The sequence below is a fragment of the Palaemon carinicauda genome, chromosome 27 (assembly GCF_036898095.1).
Source record: "Palaemon carinicauda isolate YSFRI2023 chromosome 27, ASM3689809v2, whole genome shotgun sequence".
Taxonomy (NCBI): Eukaryota; Metazoa; Arthropoda; class Malacostraca; order Decapoda; family Palaemonidae; genus Palaemon; species Palaemon carinicauda.
Genome location: NC_090751.1, coordinates 15,336,976 through 15,359,791, shown reverse-complemented (window position 1 = coordinate 15,359,791; position 22,816 = coordinate 15,336,976). Strand labels below are relative to the sequence as shown.

At 33.6% G+C, this 22,816-nt stretch overlaps 1 protein-coding gene across 13 annotated transcripts in view; it reads left to right on the top strand.

The window, feature by feature from the left end:
- Positions 1-22,816, top strand: part of LOC137620545 (far upstream element-binding protein 1-like) — a 70,107-nt gene that overhangs the window by 15,037 nt on the left and 32,254 nt on the right. For 8 of the 13 annotated variants that reach the window (XM_068350773.1, XM_068350772.1, XM_068350771.1 and 5 more), the window contains exons 3-4: positions 3,264-3,470; positions 4,635-4,703. The exons of 2 other annotated variants lie outside the window; for them this stretch is intronic. In XM_068350773.1, coding sequence (XP_068206874.1) covers positions 3,264-3,470; positions 4,635-4,703 — 276 coding nt within the window. The remainder of the gene's footprint in view (positions 1-3,263; positions 3,471-4,634; positions 4,704-22,816) is intronic. 3 more of the 13 variants (XM_068350766.1, XM_068350770.1, XM_068350769.1) reach the window with 2 other exon arrangements.

The window sequence follows — 22,816 nt, the reverse complement described above, 5'->3', positions numbered from 1 at the left end:
ACGCTGGGAATCATAGGTGACTGGTTACAAATGTTACTGTATTTGACAGGTAACTTCTTTAGTTAATAACAGATATGAGATTTTGGGGAAAGTAAATGTTCGAATGAATGAATGATTTTCCTCCATTAAACAATGTTGAGAGAGAATAAAGATTTTTAAATGTGTATGAACCATGTTGAATACTACAAGGATACAGATCACATGACAAGCTCTTGCATTTTTTTTTCCATTTTGATGTACAATAAGATATGCATTGCTTGAAAGTCACTTTGCAGTAATCATATTACAGTCACTTCTTTATATACATGAGTTTTTTTTTTATTTAATATTCAGCAATTTAAACTACGATAGTTATCTCCAAATGCGCAAAATTGTCAAACAAGACATGTTGCTGTATTTGTACCTATTATTAAGGAATAACATTACAGTTATCAAAATAAAAAAAGATGTTTGGTTTAAATCAACGTATTTATTTTTCTTCTACAATATTTGAGATATATGGTACAGAGCACTAAATATAAAGATGAGAATGTTAATATCTTCATACAAAGGAATGATAATGCATAGCAAACAACTTCAAAAAGTTTCCATTTACTCTGATACATAATTATCAAAAGGAGAAAATGTGGAAATGAATTGGAGTATATATATATATATATATATATATATATATATATATATATATATATATATATATATATATATATATAACTGCGAGATTACTATAATTTCTCAGTAAAACCATTGTTTCCTAACTTGACCGTGGTAATATACCTGTATTTCATAATGAATTATTTATAAAACTTGGAATAACGAAGTCGAAGATTAGATTAAGTGTACAATATATTTGTTTAGAAATCATGCTCGGCACACGACATTGTTTCTCTATTTTATACATTAACTTGCCAGAATTATTTTTGTATAAAGCCTCTAATTTTATTGTCCATATGTTTTAACTACTGATAATTTAAAAAAATATGATCGTATAAGCTACTCTAGACATTTTTATGAAAGTTATGTAGTCTAGTGACATTGCAAAGGGAATTGTATTGCTGTGCTGTACAGTATTTGTTTAAGCACAGTTAATGGTTATTTTATATTTTACTTGGTAGAATGTCTATAACATAATTAGTGCATTAGATTTATCCACGCTTCCGCCCAAAAAAACTTTCTAAGGTGATGTGCTATAGGATCCAATACAGTATTTTTTGTAGATGGATTTGTATCCTTTAGAACATTCAGGTCTGGTTAGTGATCATTGTTTTTTTTTTAGAATACCAACCCAAAGTCTGTCCCGTTTCGAACCAATAGCACTTTCCAGAAAAGATAACCAATACCTTACCACTGTGGGTATTCCCCATGCCTTCGTTGGCTTACCACTCAATAAATCTTATACACCCTTTTCGCTGTGCCAGTTTTGCCATAATAATCTACATATGAAAAATTGTATACTGGGAAAAATGAAAAATACAATTTTCTTGTTATCACTAATGCATGTTGCTAGCATATTTTCCATTTGCTCAGTCACACTCCTGGCGATGTCTTCTGAAGTAGAGGGAATGCTAGCCACCATTTGATTCGACTTGGTTAACTCTATCGTGTGTTTTCACTTGCCTGAGTCTTATTTTTACACTTGCACCCCGATTTTGGTGTTTCATCACTTCAAATGTCACCTTGGTAAGCCATAATTGTCAATAATATAAATTCTATCAGCTCTGAATGGTGTGTTTCCACGAGAAACTGAACCTCTTCATTGCATGGCCAGGACAGCTGAATGACCGCCACTGCTCCACACATCTTGTATCGAAAAAATGAGTGGCCACGACTGTTTTGAACATGAGGGCGTAAAGGACAGAATAAAATATCCGTAATCATAGTACCAGTGTTTAAAATTTTGCATAGTTTAAACTCAAGTTTATTAAGAAGTGATAGTAGCTTTTAGTAACTCAAGAAATCACCATAATCTGTTTTAAGGGTTGGGTTGTAAAAATTTATCAATTTTCTAATTGTAATGTAAATTCTTTAGGTTAAGCTTTTACACCAATGGAGATTGTTCCTTAGCTGAAGAATGATTGTAATTTCTGTAAATGTGTGCATTCTCAAAAGTAAACAAAAGGAAAATGGACATTAAAAAAAAGGGGGTAATCAAAGTAGTGAAGTAAAAAAAGACAGGAAGGTATACTGTAAGTACCAGTGAATAGTGCTATGTTGGAATAGCTTGTCTCCCAGTTAATGGTATGGAGCCTTTATTGGACTATTTGGATTGTATTGGATGGGGCCTTTGACTTACACATTTGTTGCTCTCCAGAAGTATGCAATCAAGGGTGTGATTTATTGTTCCCATTCTATTATTCTTAGTATTTCACTATTTTACTTGTATGGAAGTAAAATCCATGGTAGAGATGAGTGCATTTAAAGTCATTTCACTGCAAAAAATGCAGCATTCCTTCAGCTCCTAGCTGCTTATAGTAAATTCTACTACTGTACTTAGTTCATCTAGGGTTTCCGCCTCACTAGTTGTACCTGCTGTTGAATGGACTCTAGCCTTAGTCTTTGGCCAGACTAAAATCGATAAATTCACATTATTAACTATGAGTAAGACCTCTTTTTTAGCTCAGTAAAGCTAGCTCTTTTATTGAAGTATTTGTCAATTTTTGTAATGTTGACTTCCATAATTTCTTTTATAATAGAAAGCTGTAGTGAGAAAGTAAAAACTAACATGTAAAGAAAGGTTTGAACTATAGGTTAATTCTTTCATGCACTACTCCCCTTGTTAACTGTAGAGCAATAATAGCAATGAGTCCTTGTTGGTTGACTGATAATATCAAATAATCCAAAACATGGTTTGTAACATTCATTAACCTAAGAACTAGCTATTTTCACATTATTCTATATCTCTTAACTAATTTTACCTTCTGTTCTTGCATTTTTTGTTTTTGGTTTAACATTTTATTAAGGTTAATATTGAGAATGCACACTTAAAATTTGGTCATCATTCTTCATCTGGGTATGGAAAGATTAGTAAAGCTCCAAACCCGAAAAGAATATGCTAAGATGTATATTAGTAGATTTTACCATTCAAATAGTTTAGTTTTAATTTTTTCACATAAGGGAAGTGATTATCATTGGTAAAAGTTTCTCAAGTGAATGTTATTCATAATCTAGTATATGGGATAGCTACAAAGTCGAGAGAGATTAAGACAAGATTCAATGGTGATAGGAACCCTAGAACGATCGTGTTCACTCATTTATTTTGCCTGTAGGTCCTGATGCCAAGCGACCCCCAGGTGGCGGTGATGGTGGTGGTGGCGGCGGAGGAGGTGGCGGAGGAGTCTTCATGAGCGGCCCATTAATGGGTGGACCAGGTGGTGCTCCCGGCGGTGGTGCTCCAGGTGGTGGTCCTCCTCATCGTGGCTTGGGCTCTGTTGAATCTGATGAGATCCAGGTTCCAGACAAGATGGTTGGCTTGAGTGAGTATTCATTGTGGTTTGGTTTTGTGGGAATTGTTATTGCTATTATATATTGTTAGTATGATGTGGTCTATGCCCAAGGGTAAGAGTACATATAGTCAGAGTCACTTCGGATTAAAGTGCTCGTCCATGCCAGCAAGAGGTAAGGTAAAGTATGCATACTAGTTTTTTATTTTTGTTTGTAACAAACCAATGTGAAGGTTGAAAATAGTGAAAATACATTTAAGTTTAACAAGTGAAATTGACCTCCCATCTTGCATGATTGAGTAAAATTCCGGAGTGACTCCGACTTCAAGGCTGGTATTGGTCATTTTGGGAGGCTCTCAGGGGTAATTGTAAAGTGTTAGATTTTCAGTGCTCGTGTTTCACAGCTATATTGCTGCCCTGTCTTGCTGAAATGTAGTTTATATCCCAAAGAAGGTGTTGGGCAGGTTTATAATGTCTTCAGAAAATGTGGATAGGTTAGATTTGAAGACTTAAGACCTATTATCACGTGGAGGGATGTATAGAATTTATTATTTTATTTTGTGGAAGATAATAGATAGTAGGGGAATATAATGGTTTGTGAAAATGAATACTCTTAGTTAAAATAAAACTTATTGGTGACGTTAAGATGGTACAGTTTTGTACAGTAGTAATGTTTGAGGGACCATTGGCTTTCATGAGGGAATTTTTGTTTGTCTCGTAACATATGATAATTGATATGTAATTTTTTCATGCATGAATCAAAATTTAAGATTTTAATTTTGATATTTTCACCTAGCTTTTTACTGGTAGGGGTTAAGTTAGAACAGTATCCTGATTTCAATGTCCACGTGATGCAATTTTCTCCTAAGATATTTTGTATCGGATATTAGTAATTTTTAAAATTAAATGGAATGTGCAAGCCCAGCTAATGAGGGTATATTTTGAGAATGCTGTGAATTTCTATGTTAAGTCATACTATGAATGTTGAGAATCATTTTAATTAGGAGGAATAAGGAGCGTACTGTAAGAAATGCTGTCATATTTGATGGAGTATTGTCATTGAAGCATCTGGCAATGAAGCAGTTTGTTGTCAGATAGCAGGGAATGTTGGACAGTACTTCATTCAAATTGGGCAGTTTTTTTTTATTGTATGTTTCTTATTTCTATCATGGAAACTTTACCTCTGGGGGCCCCCAGGAGGACCAGGTGGTGGCGGTGCGATGGAATCTGAAGATATCAAGGTGCCAGACAAGCTGGTCGGCGTCAGTGAGTACCCACCCTTTTGGTTTTTATCAGCGTCTTCCTGTTTTGGCATTTATGACCCTCATTTCAAAGCAGGATGGGTCAGAAATGTTTGAGGGATACAGTAGAATCAGTAGGAATTTGTTTTGAAGTTTACTTTGTTGTTCTTTTAACTGTTGAAATTCTTTTCCATTATGTATAAGCAGGTTTTCTTATTTAGTATTTTTATGTACTATGGTGTTTTATGTATACTCTATATTTATAGCATATGTATATGCATGGACACTTTATATGCAGTATTGGCCTCCTGTATACAGTATAATCCTTATTTATAAATTGATCTAATTCTCACTGATTTACAAATGTTTTTGTTCATCTTGTATATTGTGGGCCTTCAATTTTTCTAAGACTAAGTTTTCTTGTAAATGCTATTAGTTGGTAAATATATTTTGCTATTAAAGACTGGGAAAATTATCAGCAGAGGAAAATCAATAGTTAGAATTTTCAAAGAAACAATAGATTTCGGTACTTAGAACAAATCTCATGGGTAGCCATGACGTGTGTGACAGTGCAAGTTTCCGTATCTGAAGGATGTTGAATGTTGGTCTTGTGGTCTGTTAGTAGGGAAATGTGTGGTATGAATGTTTGATCCTTTGTTGAAAGTAATGAATCCAATTTTCTTTTGGAGTTATTGAATTATTTTTTAACCCTTTAGAGGAGAGTTAAAATCTGTTAGTTTTGAGGCCATTCTAAGTTTTTTTTTTTTTCTTTTTTTAAAGAGTGCACTCTCATTATATAGTTGGGCCGAAAAAAGAATGCCTGTCAAACAAAATAATTTTCTTTTTAACCCTTTTACCCCCAAGCTATTTGGAACGTTCCAAACCTTAACCCCCGGAAGTTTTCTTTTTCAAGCACATTTTGCAATATATTTTTTTTAAATGAGGTAACAGCCTTAATTTTCGTCATAGAGAGGTCAGGTTAGTTTCATTATTTTGGAAAATGCCCGAAGTTTCTCATAAAGTTATCAAAAATATGCAAAAAAATGTAAATGGTTTTTTGCAAGGTATCGGTACGTCCAAGGGGGTAAAGGGATGAGTTTTGTGAAACGTACCAGTACGTCCATTAAGGGTAAAAGGGTTAACAGCACAGTAATTTTGATCATATCATGAACAGTTATTTAGCTATTCATAGCTATTTTTTTCAGATTTACAGTACAGTTTATCATAATTATGGCAGGGTGGTGGTGCGTAGACCAGAAGCAATTCTCAACCAATTTTTGCACGTAGAAGGGTTGAAAAGATATTTAACAACTTTAACAATGTTTCCATGCGTTTGAAAACACTGGGATGCTCTAGGTCCTATAAGCTGAAACCATATGGTGCGATATAATTAAAAGATTTGGCACTCATTTAAGTTACAAATGAAAATAAATGTATCCCTCTAAAGGGTTAAAATCTTGATACCAACGAATTCTTGAGGAGGAAGTGTTTTCCCGGTTTTTTTTTTTTTTCATCAGATTAACCTTGAAAGGATTATATTTTAATTTTTCACTGAAACCTTATTTTGCTATAATGTATTGGCATGTGAGCCTTGAGTATTATCAGGTGAAAGTGGGAACATTGTAGTTTCTATGTAACAATATAGCACTTGATATTTTTTACTGAAAGCTGAATTTGTAATAGCAATGCACTGAGTCTGGAGTTCAGGGTGTGACTGAGCTACGTGGGTACTGTGAATCAGCATGTTTTAAGGAGTTTGCTGGAATTACAGATTGCAACATTGAGCCTTTAGGATAAAAAGATAAGGGGACGGGAATGATGTATTTTCCTACATAATATTCGGGCTCTTAGTACACATTTCATATGCTGTTGTTACACTCGTCTTATTTTAATACATACTCGTAAGAATTGTTATACAGCAGTATACTGCTGTATTTAAATGCTAAATTCCTCCATGTCTTGTATACAGGTATTGTGCCACTTGATGTCTATCTGCATAAACTTTTGTGTTTTTCAGATTTATATTAGGAGTGAGAATCTGTATACAATTGTCTTGAAATATTTGTATTTTTAATATTTGTAAATTTGACAACTAGCATTTTTTGTGTCGATTAGAAATTTCTAGGATACAGAAAAGGATTTTTGTTATAGTATTCTGTATAACTGTGAGGTCTTTAAGAATTATCAAGACTGCAGGTTATTTTTCCAAATTTATTCACGTGTGGTTTCTGTTACGTAATACCCCGGTATGTAGATGCCTGTACTAATGCTGGATGCAGCTGTTGAAAGCACCCCCAAAAATGGGTGGTAGGTTGCTTTGCAAGTACAGCTCTGCCTAGTACATTGTTCCAGTACTGTAATGATCTCTACTTACCACAGATGGAGGTATTATGGTTAACAATAGATAAAATAATTTCTTATTTACTCTACCGAATTCTTACTCTTCCATGATTTCCGTTGTTTCCATTTAATGGAAGCTCTTGAAGAGGTTGGAAGTCTAGAAGAAATAAACCGGTAAATTATATTTTTACTTACAAAAATATATGACTGGTTACAAATTATTTAATAGATTACTTCTCTAACAATCTGTAAAATGTCATTTGCTGTAAGTATGCACATTATTTACATTTGAAGGAGTAAAAAATTGAAAGTGAAGAATGAACTACTATAATAAGAAAATAAAATACTGTACAGTATTAAGAGGAGGGAACTACAGTCATTAAGACCCTCACCAAATTAATAGTATTTTCCCTACCAAATCCATTGTATTTTCTCTTATTGGCAATTAGGAATGCATCTTTGTTTGAAGAAAATCACAGTGATGGAAGTGATATGTAAAAAAGAAATTTAAAGACCTGAAAAAAGCAAAAAAGTTATTAGACATTTATATGTAAATGTACGCACAAACAAACATAGTTTGCTAACTGATCATTTTTTCCTTCATTTACTAAAAAATTGAGAGAAAATATGCCTTCCTAATTTATTATATATACAAGTTCTATACCCCTCTCAGCTTTGGGAGAATGGACAGTATCCTTCCTGTCTTGTTTTCATCCAACATTAGGTAAAACATTCATAATTTCATTTATACATAATGCAGTCATTGAAAGTTATCTATATAGATTACAGTATAAGATCCTTTTCCAGTAGTTTGCGGAAGATTTATTGTGGTCATTTGAGTGTGAAATATTCATAGTTTTACTCATGCTCATGCAGGTTGTGATCAAGTTGAATACTGTATGTATATATGTGAAAACCGTTTTACAATATGTGAAGGTTTTTTGCAGATTGATATATAACTACTCAGTTGCTGCAATAGTAAAATTATAGGACATTTACTTTTTATCAAACACGTGTGTGTTCCTGCTTGATTCGGCACTTCATTCTAGGATTACAAAAAACTTAAATATTTATATATATGGTAGATTAGGGAAAATTTGTCATTGAGAGATGTTCAACCTACTGCTTTATCATTATCATTCCCCCTCTAAATCAATTTATTAGGTATAATACTCATGGGAAGGATTTGATACGTTCAACATTTCACAAATTCTTGCTATTTAGCCTATTTATTTGTTCTTGGCTAAGATATTTCTTTAACATTTTTTAAGATTTATTATTTAGGTTTTTTGCATGGTGTAAACTTATTGCACTCCTCTGTTCAGTACTTGGTGCTTTCATATTGTTTGAATACATATCATTTTAAATGAGTACTGTGCATAAATATTTAAACTATGTAGTGCTGCAACTAAAGAAATCTTAAACTTTAGCTGAGTAGCATAATTTGAATATGACATTGGCTTCGGAAGGTAGCCTACGCCAGTGAGTTTCCCCTTCGATATGTTATATCTAGGTTAAGATGTTCCTATTGAATGTTATGCGGGGAGTTGGGACGCGTTTATACTTTATAGGATTATATCCTTAACTCATTGTACTACCTGACCAGGTCGACATTTTACCCAATTCGTGAGGGCTGGTTATTGTTTAGAGCAGTATAGTCTTCCTGACCAGGTCGGCATTATACCCGATTTTGGAGGGTTAGGCCATACACTCGTATCGCACAGTGTTCCTCTTCTTACCTCCTTTTCCCCATCCCTTTTTACTCGCATGTTGTTATAGCCTACTTTAGAACACATATTTTAAGGTAAATTACAGTATTATTATTAAATCTGCAACATATCAGACTAATACTAGACAACCAAGTGATAGTCTACTGTACTGCATTAACAGGGGAGGTTCCAAATCAAGTCTCATAAATCAGGTGATGATAGCTATCTTTTCAATGGCAACAAGGAACCATTGGCACCTTTCAGATGTTCACCTGGCGGGAGTAAGAAATGTGGTCGCGGGTGCATTGTCAAGGACAACTCCGCTGGAGTCGGAATGGTTCTTTGACAAAAAGTTGTTCAATTGGATCTGCCAACAAGTTCCGGATCTCCAAGTCGATCTATTTGCCACAGAATCCAACCACAAGCTACAATGTTAGGTAGCCCCCAACCTAGACCCTCAGGCCTATGCCACAGACGCCATGTCCATAGATTGGAACAACTGGCGGAGGATTTACCTGTTTCCACCTATAAACATGCTAATGAAAGTCCTGAACAAGCTTAGGACTTTCAAAGGACGGATTGCCCTCGTAGCCCCCAATTGGCCCAAAAGCAACTGGTTTCCTCTCTTGGTGGAACTGGGACTTCGCCCTTGGCGGATTCCCAAACCAAAGTTAACACAGATAGTACAAACTCACAGTGTGTCAGCTTCCCCAAGAACTCAGGGTGCCCTAACTTATGGACTTTATGAAATTTGCAGCACACAAAGATTTTGAATTGACCCTTTTAACACATTGTTCCTAGAGTCAGACAAAAGAGAATCTACTCTATGGCAATATGATTCTGCCGTAACGAAGCTAGCCAAATTTCTGAAAGACTCAGAGGTTCGGACAATGACTATGAGTCTGGCAGTTACCTTTTTCAGTACTTTGTTTGAAGGAGGCTTAGTCGCTAATACTATTACTACAATTAAATCTGCTTTAAAGAAAATATTTCAGTTCGGGTTCAATATTAATCTTACAGATTCGTATTTTTCGTCTATTCCGAGGGCCTGTGCTAGACTAAAACCAGTAATTCGTCCTCGCACAGTTTCCTGGTTTTTAAGTGATGTCCTTTAACTAGCTTCTGACACTGATAATGACTCGTGCACTTATATAACACTTCTGAGGAAGACGTTATTTTTAATAAGCTTAGCCTCAGGAGCCAGAATATCTGAACTCTCGACATTATCTAGAGAACCAAATCATATTGACTTTCTTCTGGTGAAATATTAATCTCTCCAGATCGAAAATTCTTAGCAAAGAATAAGGATCCACAGAGTAGATGGTCCCCTTGGAAGATTGTCCCACTTCCACAGGATCTATCTCTGTGCCCAGTTAACACTGAAAGCCTCTTTGAATAGAACTTCTTAAGTCTTCAGGCCCTTTGTTTATTAGAGAGAATGGAGGAACCATTTCCCTGAAAGGAATCAGACAACAGATTCCTTACTTTATTAAACAAGCCAACCCGGAATCAGTCCCACATGCCCATGATATCCGAGCAGTAGCAACATCAATCAATTATTTTCATCACATGAATTTTGAAGAATTATAAAGATATTCAGGCTGGAAATCACCAGCAGTATTCAAACGCCACTATTTTGAAATCCTTGGAAGCCCTAAAATTTGCAACAGTGGCAGCAGGGAACGTTGTTCCTCCGCATATAACAGAACCATTATAACGGGGTCCTATCTTCATATATATTTTTTCCTCTTAGTGCCTTGTCTCCTAATAAGGAGCAGGCTGGCACCTGCCTTGCTTATTCTCCCTACCTTATCCTTGACCTTCATTTGGATTGTACTTTAACCCATGTTTGTGATGTTTATATGTTACTAATGTCCAATAAGGTTTGGGGTCTCTGACCTGGTATTGTAATTTAGGAGATTGGTATATTAGGGTTTATTAGTAAAACACTTAATTAGATTATTCTATTTTTAATTCAGTTCCTTAACTTTGTGTATTTCCAAGCTTAGGGGACCAATTCTCTTACTATTTCACGGAGCGACACAGTTTGAGCCCAGAAAAGATTTTGGCGAAGGAAAAATCTTTCTGGGTGAGGAACCTGTGTCGCCCAGTGAACCAACCCCTTTTTCCTCACCCCAGGGTGGCCCAAGCCTGGGGTGCTAGTAGGAATGATGGGAGAAGCGTGGTTAGTGGTAGTGGTGGGGGTGGGGGGGAGTAGCCGTAGTAGCGGGCAGTAGTCCTATGTAGAACGGCACCTCGTAGTAACGGCGGATGTTGAGGAAGAAGACTAATGGTAATGGACCCCTGATAGTGGTTTTAACACGCCCCAGTCACTATACCGATACCCTATAAGGGTAAGTGAGCTGGGTATATTCCTGGCATTCGTTGCAACTTTTTTCTCTGGTATATTTAGCAGTATTTATACCTTAGAAATGGTGCCAGAAGGAGCATTTCACTGGGCGACATGGGTCCCTTGCCCAGAAATAGATTTTTCTTTCGTCAAAATCTTTTTTTATACCATATCAGACACACAACATAAGATGTGAAATAATCTTATTTGGATAATGTGGCTATTTTCTTGGTGATAAACATTATAGATAAAATAAAATGTTAATGGTGAGTGGAGATTTAACCCTGGGCCAAGATTTAAGTTTATCACTGTGAGGAAATGCTTAGAAAGGAATTTTCATGATTGGTTTTATCTTGACTGGACCAATCTTGCAGTTATGTGGTTCTTTGTGATAATTCATTAAGAAGGGGGGCGGCTGAGGTTTAGAAATTATTAACGAGAACAATGACATGACTTACAAGAATGACCAACAAAAAAGGGACTGCCCGATTTCACTCTTGACATTATGAATGTATAGTCGTCTTATTATCAGCTATGACATCCTAAGAACTTGTGCTCCTTTGGGCTTAGGTTATATTTATAAGCAAAATGGTCAATTGTCAAAGTAGGGCTAGGGGCTCCCTTTCCTATCGGGGGGTTTGCCTGTCTTGAGGAAATGACCCCTTTTGGCTTAGGGGCATCATATTCTTCCTCCGTCCAGCCAGTGATACACTTGTTTACAAAAGTGGCCAAAACATCTTGATACACAAGAATGCATTTCCAATTTGCAATCATGGTCACATCAGCTTCTGTATGTATATACACCAATCCCCCTCTTTACAAATGAGTTGTTCCTGAAGAAACTTTGGTAAAGAGATGATTCCTTCATCAAATCGTATTCCCCCTGCCCCCCTTTGTCTTCCATTATTAACCCTTTCAGCACTACTACATATTCAGTAAGAATGTGAAGCAACGTAAACGTCTATGTAATTTTTTTTTGTTCTTTACCAAGCAAACCTGTTTTTGTACATTGGGAGGGGTTTAAGGCAAGGTATTATTTATCAAAGATGCTGAAGCTCCACCTACTATTCATTTCCGCCAAAAAATATCTGATGGACTGTGACTTCTTCATATGAGGAAAGGGAGGGCTTTCTTGAATATTTAGATGGTGTTTCTCTGGAAAATTATAGTAGTCTTATGAGTTAACATTTTGAATACATATACCAAACGATTTTCTAATTTTCTCGTCCTATTTTACATTTTTTTTTTCTTTAATGTGGGTGATGTTAGTGTTGCTGAATTATGGTCTGTGTACGTGCCAGATAGCGCAGATGAGGATTACAGTGATAGTGATGATAGTTACTTATACAGTAATATATTACCGTATTGTTGGCTACAAGTGAAAGTCGATATACTGGCGATCAAAGGGGGTTGGTGTAGGTTGCAGTGCAACAGAGAAATAGCTAAGGGGTGTACGTTGATATACGTTCCTATGAGCTCTGTAACGTACAACCATTTACCAACCTAAGGCTTAATATACAGTAATGAAATAGAATACCTGAACAACTTTGTTTCATAATACTGTATAAACAAGACAATGTTGTTTTAGAATGTATATTTTATTCCTGAAAGTAGCAAAAAATGGAAATTTAAAATGCTAGTGATATTTTCAATACAGTAGTGTCCCCTTTAAAAATTAGTATATCAAGAAAATCAGCAAACCTAACCTTCCAATTTTATTGATACTCTTGGTTTCTTGGGTACTGCACCAACATTTTTGCCCTTCACTTACCAACCATTGTTAATTAGTTAAAATTAAATGCAAAAAAATAATGTGGCCATCCGTCCCTGTACAATTATGAAAAACTAGTGCATTTAGTCAATATTAAGGGTGCTAGCAACACAATTTAAATACTAAGGATTCACGACAAAAAAAAACCTGATACTACATTAAATTTTCAAAATATAAGTATTTATAGTCGAATACAAATTACTGATCAAAATACATTCAACTTCACAATAAAATTACAAACTATAAATGTATGTAAAAAAAAAAAAAAAAAAAAAAAAAAAGTCTAGAGCAAATGTGGTCAGGTGGAGTTGTGAAACGCACTAGCAAGTCAAATGTAAACCTACTATATTTATAACTCAAAATAAAAACCTACTATACTTACAATTCTCAAAATAAAAACCACCTTTTTGACTAATCATTCTAAAATTAATAGCAATTAAGTTACCAATCAAAATGGGACAAAATTATTTCATTTCTATCTGAATATTCGGGTAGCGAATCTTTGTATAAGGGGGTGTTTGTGTATGTATATTTATACTTTGCAAATACACTTTTGTGATATTTTGATAGATTCAGTAAAATTCTATTAATACTAGTGTTCTTGGAAGTAGGAGTGTTTTAGTAAATTTCATGTTTTGATCTGTTTTCTTATTTGAGTACAGTAGGAGAATTTTAGAGTTTGTGCATATGAGATTTAATTTGATTGATATTCTTTTCTGAGGATGGTGTACTTTTGCAACAGGACCCACTTTCTGTATGTGCACAATTTAGAATGAAATTGCATTTTACTAATACTGTCTGTTCTCAGTATTTTAACTGTATGCCTTACCATATTAATATGAAAAATGACTAGATCTCACACAAGCAAGGACACTGGTGCACCTAAAAGGAACTGTCATGCTTCAGGTTTTTACGAACAAAGAACAAGAATTGTATTCCCAAATTTTTGTGAATTTACAGATCAAAAGCTATGAAAGGTAAACTCCATTTAATATGGATACTTTGTTAATTGAAGGAATGATTAATAGAATGGATTGGTAGGTTTTGTGGGGAAAATGGCCACTGAGCAAGAGATTATGACTATAAGCATTGGTTGCAGTCAATTTGAAACTCCTTAAGAACTGAAATAAAAATCACTAAACTTTAGTTGAAAATTTTAATAGAATCTAGTAAAATTTTATTTATTAAAACAATTTATTGTAGGGATAACTTATTAGCCGTTATTTAATTTATTGCGCACCCATCATAAAGTTTGTTACAGCTTTAAGAAAATATTTTATTTAGATTTTACCTCCTTTTTGGTTAATATCTAAACCATGCATGAAGTATGTCTACTAGGGTATGTATGTAGAAGGGAGACAAAACTTTTTTTTTTTTTTTTTTGATATATGATCTTATGCAGTATGAAAATGAATGTTTTAGTCCTGGCCATTGATATAGCTACCTATATTAAGTACAGTATGAATCTTTATTTTACATTTCAGTAATATTACTGTCTGGGTAGCATGAGTAAAGTATGTTTGTAGTTTTGTAACACTTTTAAATACTGTTATGCTTGTTTTATATTACATAATGGATTCAAATTAATTATTCATCATTGAACTTGTGGATATTGTTTTGTATTGTAAATTTGGCCCCCTTTTTTTCTAATTTTTACTGTTTAAATTTTATAATTTGTGGACATTTTGTAAGGAAAAAGAACTTCTCTTATTAGATACGACATCTGAAGTTTATTGGAGAAATCATTTGAAAAGTGAAAAGTCCCCAGTCATAAAGTATTTCTCCATTAAGAAGATTTAATATTTTAGATTTTTTTTTTTTCTGGTGCCTCTAGAGGATGTGGTTGAGAAACATTGACAACCTTTGGCAGATGTATGCTGACTTGTACTTTTATGATTTTGGGGAGACCTAGTTTTGTGACTAAAATTGAATACCTAACATCAATTTATTTGCTAGTGTTATATGTTTATAGGTATTTGTCCATTTCTGAGCAGAATGCTCTTACAGTTCTAGTAGATAAGGGTCTTGTAAGTTATTAAAACAGGACTTGCCTTTGTTTACACACTTGCACAGTATATATTATTCTAAAGATGACACCCTCTATTTATAGTTAGAATTGTCACAGATTTGTTGCCTCAAAATCTTTTCACTGGTGTAATTAATTTTTTCTTACCAATTTGAAATTTATGACACTTATGATTTATTGCCATGTTTTTCTTGCATTTTAATTTTATGTGAAACTATATTCATTTATTGATACCCAAGTTTTCCATGTTTGGTAAATTTGATGCTAGGAGAATGAATTTGAAATAATTTTTTTTACATAAATTGAATGGATTGATTACGATGTCACAGCTAAAGGGTAATCTACCCTTATCACTTCTGTAGTGGTAACATTAAATTACTATAAATATTCAATGTATGTGATACCAGTAGTTATGTTTGAAGTAACTTTGGTACTACAGTATAATTGAATTTGAGCTCTGTGATGTTTCTAGATGTCCTGGATTCCCTGTGTAAATATGCATGTGAAAAAATCTATATTGAAACAATATCTATAATTTCCCAAATGAAGTTGACATTTCTAAATTTATGAATTTAATATGGTTGCGATGATGAAACTGAAGGGAATATATAAGACTACAATTAACCATTTAGTAGTGTTAGCAGTAGCATATACAGTATTAGCACCTTAGTTATTGTATCAAACACTGAAATTTTACCATTATTATATTGCTTAACCATTCAAATATTTTCTCATGTTTAATATAGGCAAGACCTTGAAACTTCTTGAAAATTTATTTACAACTTCCTTTTATCAGACAGCAAAGGATTCGTTTTTGACATCCCATATATTTATTTTACCAATTTTCTACTTTCATTTTCTACTTACCCATGACACTTAGGGTTTCAGAAAATATTTCCAGAACCAGGTTGAAAGTTGCTGCATAGGTTTTGTTATTATTCTTTGTCTTGAACCAGTTTATGTGGTATTTACAAGTAGGGTGTTATTTTCAGAACTTTTTAGCAATATTCTGGATACCATTATGAAATGAAATGTCATAGAGCTCCCTTATCTATGATTTAGTTTTCCACTTTATTGAATTGAGAAGCAGTTTGAACTGTAATATCAACTTTCTGTTGTAAGAAGAGGGCAAATGCAATTTAGAGGATGGAAAATTAAATTATTGCGTTATTAGGTACGGTAGGATACAGTGCCTTATTAAACACACTAGATGTTACTAAAGGTTCGTTGGCAACATCCCATTGGCCTCCAGCTGCGTTGATTAATATTTTGCTTTTCATTCCTCCCTGCTGTTCTTCCCAACCTATACAGCCGTACAACTTCCTATGTAACCGTGCTCTAATATTGACCTGTTTTACCACAGCAGTTAGTTTGTGATTCTTAAACAAAAAAAAAGTCAAGCTACATATTGTCAAATAATTGATATTACAAATGCACTTATTCTTTTGTTACTAGGTCTTTAAAACTTCCATTCTTGACAGAGTATGGTGTGGTATTTCCCTTAAGGTTGTACCCTATTTATCTTCCCTTTCCTCTTCTGACTTTGATCTAGCGTGCACTATCCATGTGAACATTTGGTTGTTTGTTCCTCCTCTCTGGAGAGGGAATGGTTTGGGGTGAAACTAGTTATTCTATGTTGATATTTGAAGAATGTTGAAAAAAAATGTAAAAGACTGTATTGTTATAACTGCATAAAGATACGTTCGTTTTTTTTTTTTTCAACAAACTTTCAATTTGTTATGTTCCTTGCTAGTTAGCTTGACTCTTGAGGTTTAACATCTCGTAAGGGGTGGTGATGGTTGTTGGTTTTAGTAAATTATTTGAAATCTCATGTACATGAACTATATATAAAACCAATATCTTTGCATTCATTTTATTTACATTGCATGAAATACTAGAGTATGAATTTGAATTGTATTATTTTTGATGGCAGCACAAGTGGAATGTAACCACTTACAGTACTCTTTGTTGTTATTCAACTATGATAATCATCATGTGAGAATGAAGAATTTATTTCACTTATCTTGCTGACTTTTGTGTGTTTGTGTGAGTTTGTGTATTTTTGGATAATTATTTTAGTTGGTAGTCGAGTTCATTTTATTAAAGTTCAGTTATATTCGGATAGAGAAATTTACATTGTATATTACTGTTATTAATCTTTATGGAAAACTATTACTGCTATAATCTATATAAAATATTACTGTGATAACTCACTCCATGATATAAAAACTACTCTGATTAGAACAATTATTCTATTATGTTGATTATATATGATAGATTTAAAATTTTATAAAGCTCAGAAAGACAACAGATCGCAACTATTGATCGATTTATTTTGTAAAAATATATTTTTATTAGTGGCATGGTAATTGTTTACGTCTAAATGTACTTATATTTTTTCTATTATATTGTACACTTGCTTAAGGTTTCAGACAGACCCCCAAAATTGCAGTTAGTTTGCATTTACTTTTAGCTTTTATTTCAAGTAGTTAGAAGAAATTATTAAATTTCTGTACAAGTTCAAATGAACCTACTGTATATGGACTTGCATTCCACCTTAAATAATGTTAGGTTTAGATTTTGTTGCCCGTTGTTTATACAATGTATAATATGCTGCAAAGTACCCTTTTGTCAGAAAATTAACCTCCAATATTACAATTTCTGTTGTAGAATGTTAGGCTGGGTTTGCTGGGAAAATGTCTAGGCAATGAAACATTGATTTAGCCCTTTGCATGTTATTTCAACCCTTTTTAGTAGGACCAATGTTAATTCATAATCGTTTGTGTGAAAGGTTGTGATTTAGAAATTCTTAGGAAAATAACCTAGGTATTGTTTTAGAAGACTGTTTTGATCCCATTTAACTATTGACCTTATATATTAATGACATATCAAGATTCTCTTTACTAAATTTCATTCTTTCAGGTTTTTACCCAAATTTTTTTTTAATTGTCAGAGCCCGTTTGAATATTTTATTTTTTTAAGGCGTTTCTCTTTGAAATTGAATTTTGCCCGCAAATGGTGGTGATGGTTGTGATGTGACTAAAGTTTACACTATTTACGAATGACTGTAGTACTGTGTGGTATTTTTAGGCTTTGATTTGGTAAAGGAACATACTGTGTGCCAATTTGCATTTTTGACATTTGAGTTTAGGTTGCAGTTTTAGTGGATTTGTTATTTGACAGAATTTTAATATCTGGTTTGTGAAGGTGAATTTTTATGTATTTTAAATTTTTGCAATTAGGCTGTTGTAATATATTTTAGGTGTTGAAAGTAGTGTTTTATGCAACTAGATGTGTTTTTCAGTAATGATGGCTGCTAGACTTGTTTTAACATGTACACATTTTGATACATAACTTGCTGAGTACACCCACTTCAAATTCCCCAAAACTTTATCGTGGAAACATATTTCTCAGGAATACAATGGGAACATACAGTACCAGTAATCTAAACTTATTGGCTTGGTTTATTTGATTTATCTATCATGTAGGTTTCCTATTAAACATGTGGAATTACTAATGCCATGTTTTGTTTTTGCATATTTTCAGCTCAAAGAAATATTTTGTAGATTCACTGCCCTTGTGCATATGGTGCATGGTTAGGCTGTTGATGCTTTTTATATTGAAAGTCAAAATTTCCATAAGATAACGAATTGTTGTTTTTCTTGAAGTAACCATTACAGTATATTTTACTGTATTGCAAACTGCTTTTATTTGGTAAATGAATTTTAACCTTACTTTTAACATTCAATATATTGATGATTCTTATCATGATTATCCTTTAAACATACCTTGTATATTGATATTTAATTTTTCCCAATGATTATACAGTTTCTTATATACTGACTGTGTTGTGCTTTGCTATTTTAAGAGGTTTCATATTTTAATTTACATACAAAACAATTCTGTTTTAGCTCTTTGCTACCTTTAATCTACACTATTTCCTTTGAACTGTGTATTGCTGACCATCACATTTACTATTGTCTGTTTATATTCTTGATTCCCCCCCCCCCCCAAGCACTAAGCATTATTCATGTTCCTTTTGTATATATAAGGAAACAATTTGTATTCATTGGTACCTCTTCCTGTAGTTGAATTGAACTAGTTTAGTGGTTTAGAAATTGTGTTGATTTGTGACATAACAAGATGGATGCATAAAGCTTTTATTTCTATTTTATTCTCTTCCATTTCTTGTTATATTTGCACAATTTGGTGATGACTTTTCCTTTTATTATTTTTTTGCTTTGCCATCAATTTGGTGATATCTTTGGTGGTGAAGTTTCCATTTTGAGACTGGTATTGTCTGTGCAACCAATATTTAGGGGTTAGTAATATTAGTTATGTAAAACTAAATGGGTTATGATAGTTGAATTTTCTAAAATTAACCAATGCAGGTTTATAATAGTGGATATTTTTTCTTATTTGCAATTAGCAATGTGAGAGGTATATTGTTTTTCAGGATATTGAATTGTATAGGTAGGACTAGTAAAGTTTACAGTTAGGAATAAAGTACTTTAAAGGTATGCATTTTATAGTCATTAGCTCATTATACTAAGGTACAGTATGCATTTCATAGTCATTAGTTCTTTATACTGTAGAGTAAGTTTTCATTGATGTTAGATCAATAGAGGGATTATTTGAGGTGGAAATATAACATATTTTATTTTGTTTTGCGAATGTGGACGCTCTTAAAAGTGAAAGTGATGAAGAGGATGGACTAAACGTTTTGTGAAATAGTGCAACTAAAGAAGTATAAAAAATAAAGAGGAAAGTTTTAGCTGCTGGAATTTTAAACCAGTGAAATGGGATGAACAGCAGTAAAATTCCAAAAGTACACTACTGTATAGCCTTCAGAAAAGTGATTTTTCCTGATTTTATTACAAAATTGTGTACTCCCTGCCATGAAATTTTGTACCATAAAAATATAATCCATGAGGGTTCTTAAGGCACCTGTAAGGAGAGGAAATTTGCCAAATATACAATATTGTATGTGCGCATGCTAATTCTTAGGATAACAATGTTCTCAAAATGGAAACTTACACACACTGTGTGATTGCAACGTTATATTGCTGCTCTATTTTGCACTGTTATCTTGGGTTTCAGGGCTAAGAGGGTCTATAGGGGTCATCCCACAGGTATAGTGCTATGCACCTACAGCTTAGTATGACAGAGGGCCGCTGCCTGCAATGGAACAACGTGTGAGAGCGGCTATGAAGTCGAAACTTAATACCTCTTTGATTATGAGGTGGGTGTACTGTTCTAGCGAATCCACAAGAAATGATATCTTAGTGGAGTTTTTAGGTTTTGCAACGATTGAAGAATAAATTTTTAATGAGATACATGGTGGAATTAATTGTTAGTTATGCGTTATGTGGTATCTACTTTTGAATTAGTGTTGTAGTCAGGGGATAACTAGGTTTATTGGGTGGCTTATAAACACTATTTTTCATAGGAAAAAATATCAATTGGTCTAAGAACTGTTTTAAGGAACCTTTGTTTTTGGATGCCAAGTGGGATATCTTATGGCGTGGGGTGTATTGTTCAGTGTCCTTGAATGATTTTTTTTTTTTTGGGTGGGGGTTAATTTGTATATTTTTCAATCCAAGTGTGCTGCTTTGTATTTTTAGGAAAGGTTTTTTTATCGACTTGGTAAGCCAAAGAGTTGAGCAAATGTTTTGAAGTTTTGAAAAATTTTTTTTTTTTTTTTTTTTTTTCTCCTTTAGTGTACCCCTTCTATCCAGTCTTGAAAAGTGTAAAGCGTTGTCCTTTTGGTGTGATTTTATTTTTCCTTATGCTTTGGGGAGCCCAATCAAAGTATAGGCAATTTTTTTTCTCTTACCAGTTCTGACTAGTAGCAATACTTTTGTCTGTTCACTGATCTCGCTCCCATCATGCATTTTATTTTGCGTTAGTTTTTCCTGTTAACTTCTTCCATGTAGGATTAGAATTGTGTGAAACTTCACATGCAACGGGAGTATTCGTATTTGTTTAATTAAAGCTTGCATGTCTAGCTTTTGTACAGAAAATCAAATCCAAGTGCTTAGTGGTTATTATATCGTAAACAATTGGGTGAAATGATTTACAGTAATTTGCACTTAAGGGGATTGGAATGTTGTGTATAAAGTCATTCATAATTGTGAATCGTATACAATGGTAATGTGATGCAGGTCATTATTGAAAAGTTGTCACCATTTACTTAAGAATAGGTTGCAAGTTATAGGCAACTTGTATTTAGTGGGGGAACAAATTTATTGTTTTTAAATTTTTGGGTTAAGATATCTAATAAGTTCTATAGACTTTTCCTTGAGGTCCTGTAAGGCTTAGGTTATTATCAGTGCCCTTTTCTGTAAAGATTCCAACCCATGATACTGGTCTTTCATTATACTTTTTTTTTTTTTTTTTCTCTGTAATCCCTTCTCAATCATGTGAGCCCTGCATATTTCCATATCTGTATTACAACCATCCTACTGGTCTTCAGCCTCATGGGTTAAGGAATTCTTGAATCCACAATAAACCCTTTTTCATTCGTCAGTGCCAAGTCTTTTACCTACAGCAAACAACAATTTACATTTGGGATACAGTACTCTAGTTTATCAGTTGTTTAGCATTCTTTTCTTGTCATCTAGTTATTATTATACAATTTCTGTCCCTCAAAACCTGCAGTTTTTGTTTTGTTTTATTTTTAGCCTCTTTTGCCTTTATAGTTTAGTTTTATTTTTAGCCTCTTTTGCCTTTATAGTTTAGTTTTCTACCTCTCTTCATTTGCTTTTCTTGTCCAATTAGGCATTGGAAAGCTCATCGCACATAAATATTTTTTAAACCTTTTGAGTTATATTTGCATTATTGTGTTGAAGTGTACTTCTGAAATGACACTTGTTTCCCCATGTGTTTTTCTAAGTTTCTAGTAGTCACTAGTGGTTTGTTTTTCCCTTGGATTTATCTTTTTCAAACCTATTTTCTTTAATATTAACTTGACCTCCTGATTTGGATCTTTAGTCTGTAGGTTGTCTTTATCCAGCAGCAGTGGTCTTCTGTTTATGATTCTCTGTGGTTCTTCCCTCTTAGTCTACCTTTTGTGATTCATTTAGTTTCATTACCTTTTGTGATTCTCATTTAGTTTTATCATGATGACTAAAGAGGAATGATTCTAGGATGACAAAATATGGAAGAACTTGGGTTGTTGAGGAGAAAATTTCCTGGGTATTTAAAGAGTGTGATCTGAATGTGGGAGTAAGTGATTTATAAAAGTCTTATTCTTCTAGTAAAATAGAGAGGAATCCTAGAATTAATGTTGAATAATCTACCTTTAGTTTGTGAAATTCCACCAAAAGCAGACTAGAATATGGGGATTTAATATAGGAAAGAAGAGGTTTTTCGGTATAGAACTAGATTACCTTTTGTTTGAAAAAAAAAACTTGTTTTAAAGAACGAACTGATTTCTTCCTTGATGACAAAGGAAAATTCAAATACCGGTTTGTAGGACTAAATGTATAATAGCGATATCACTACGGCTGCACACTAATCCAGCAGTGTTGATGGCAAAACAAGTATTTTGCTTATAAATTAAGATAATTGTGTCATAATTTTGGGGAACCTTCCTTTAAAGCATTATTGTGGTATTGGAAGATATTGCTGTGGTGGTACTTCAAAGGCAGTAAGAATAGAATATTTCAAGTGGTTATTGGTAATTTTGTGAAGCTTTAACATTACAGTACTAGAATGCAATAAAATTCTTGTTTTCTGTTTGAAAGTTATATATATAGAAGTAAGTCGATAGGCTTTGTTCATTGTGAATAGTGCTTTAGATATTTATTTTTAGGGTGTCCAAAATAAGATCATATTCATGAAGGTGCTCAAGGCCCAGGACAGACTATGATTCGTGTATCAGCCTCGTGATGCACTAGTGGTGTTGAAAGAAAAGCCTAGCGGCCTAACTGTAAATGTA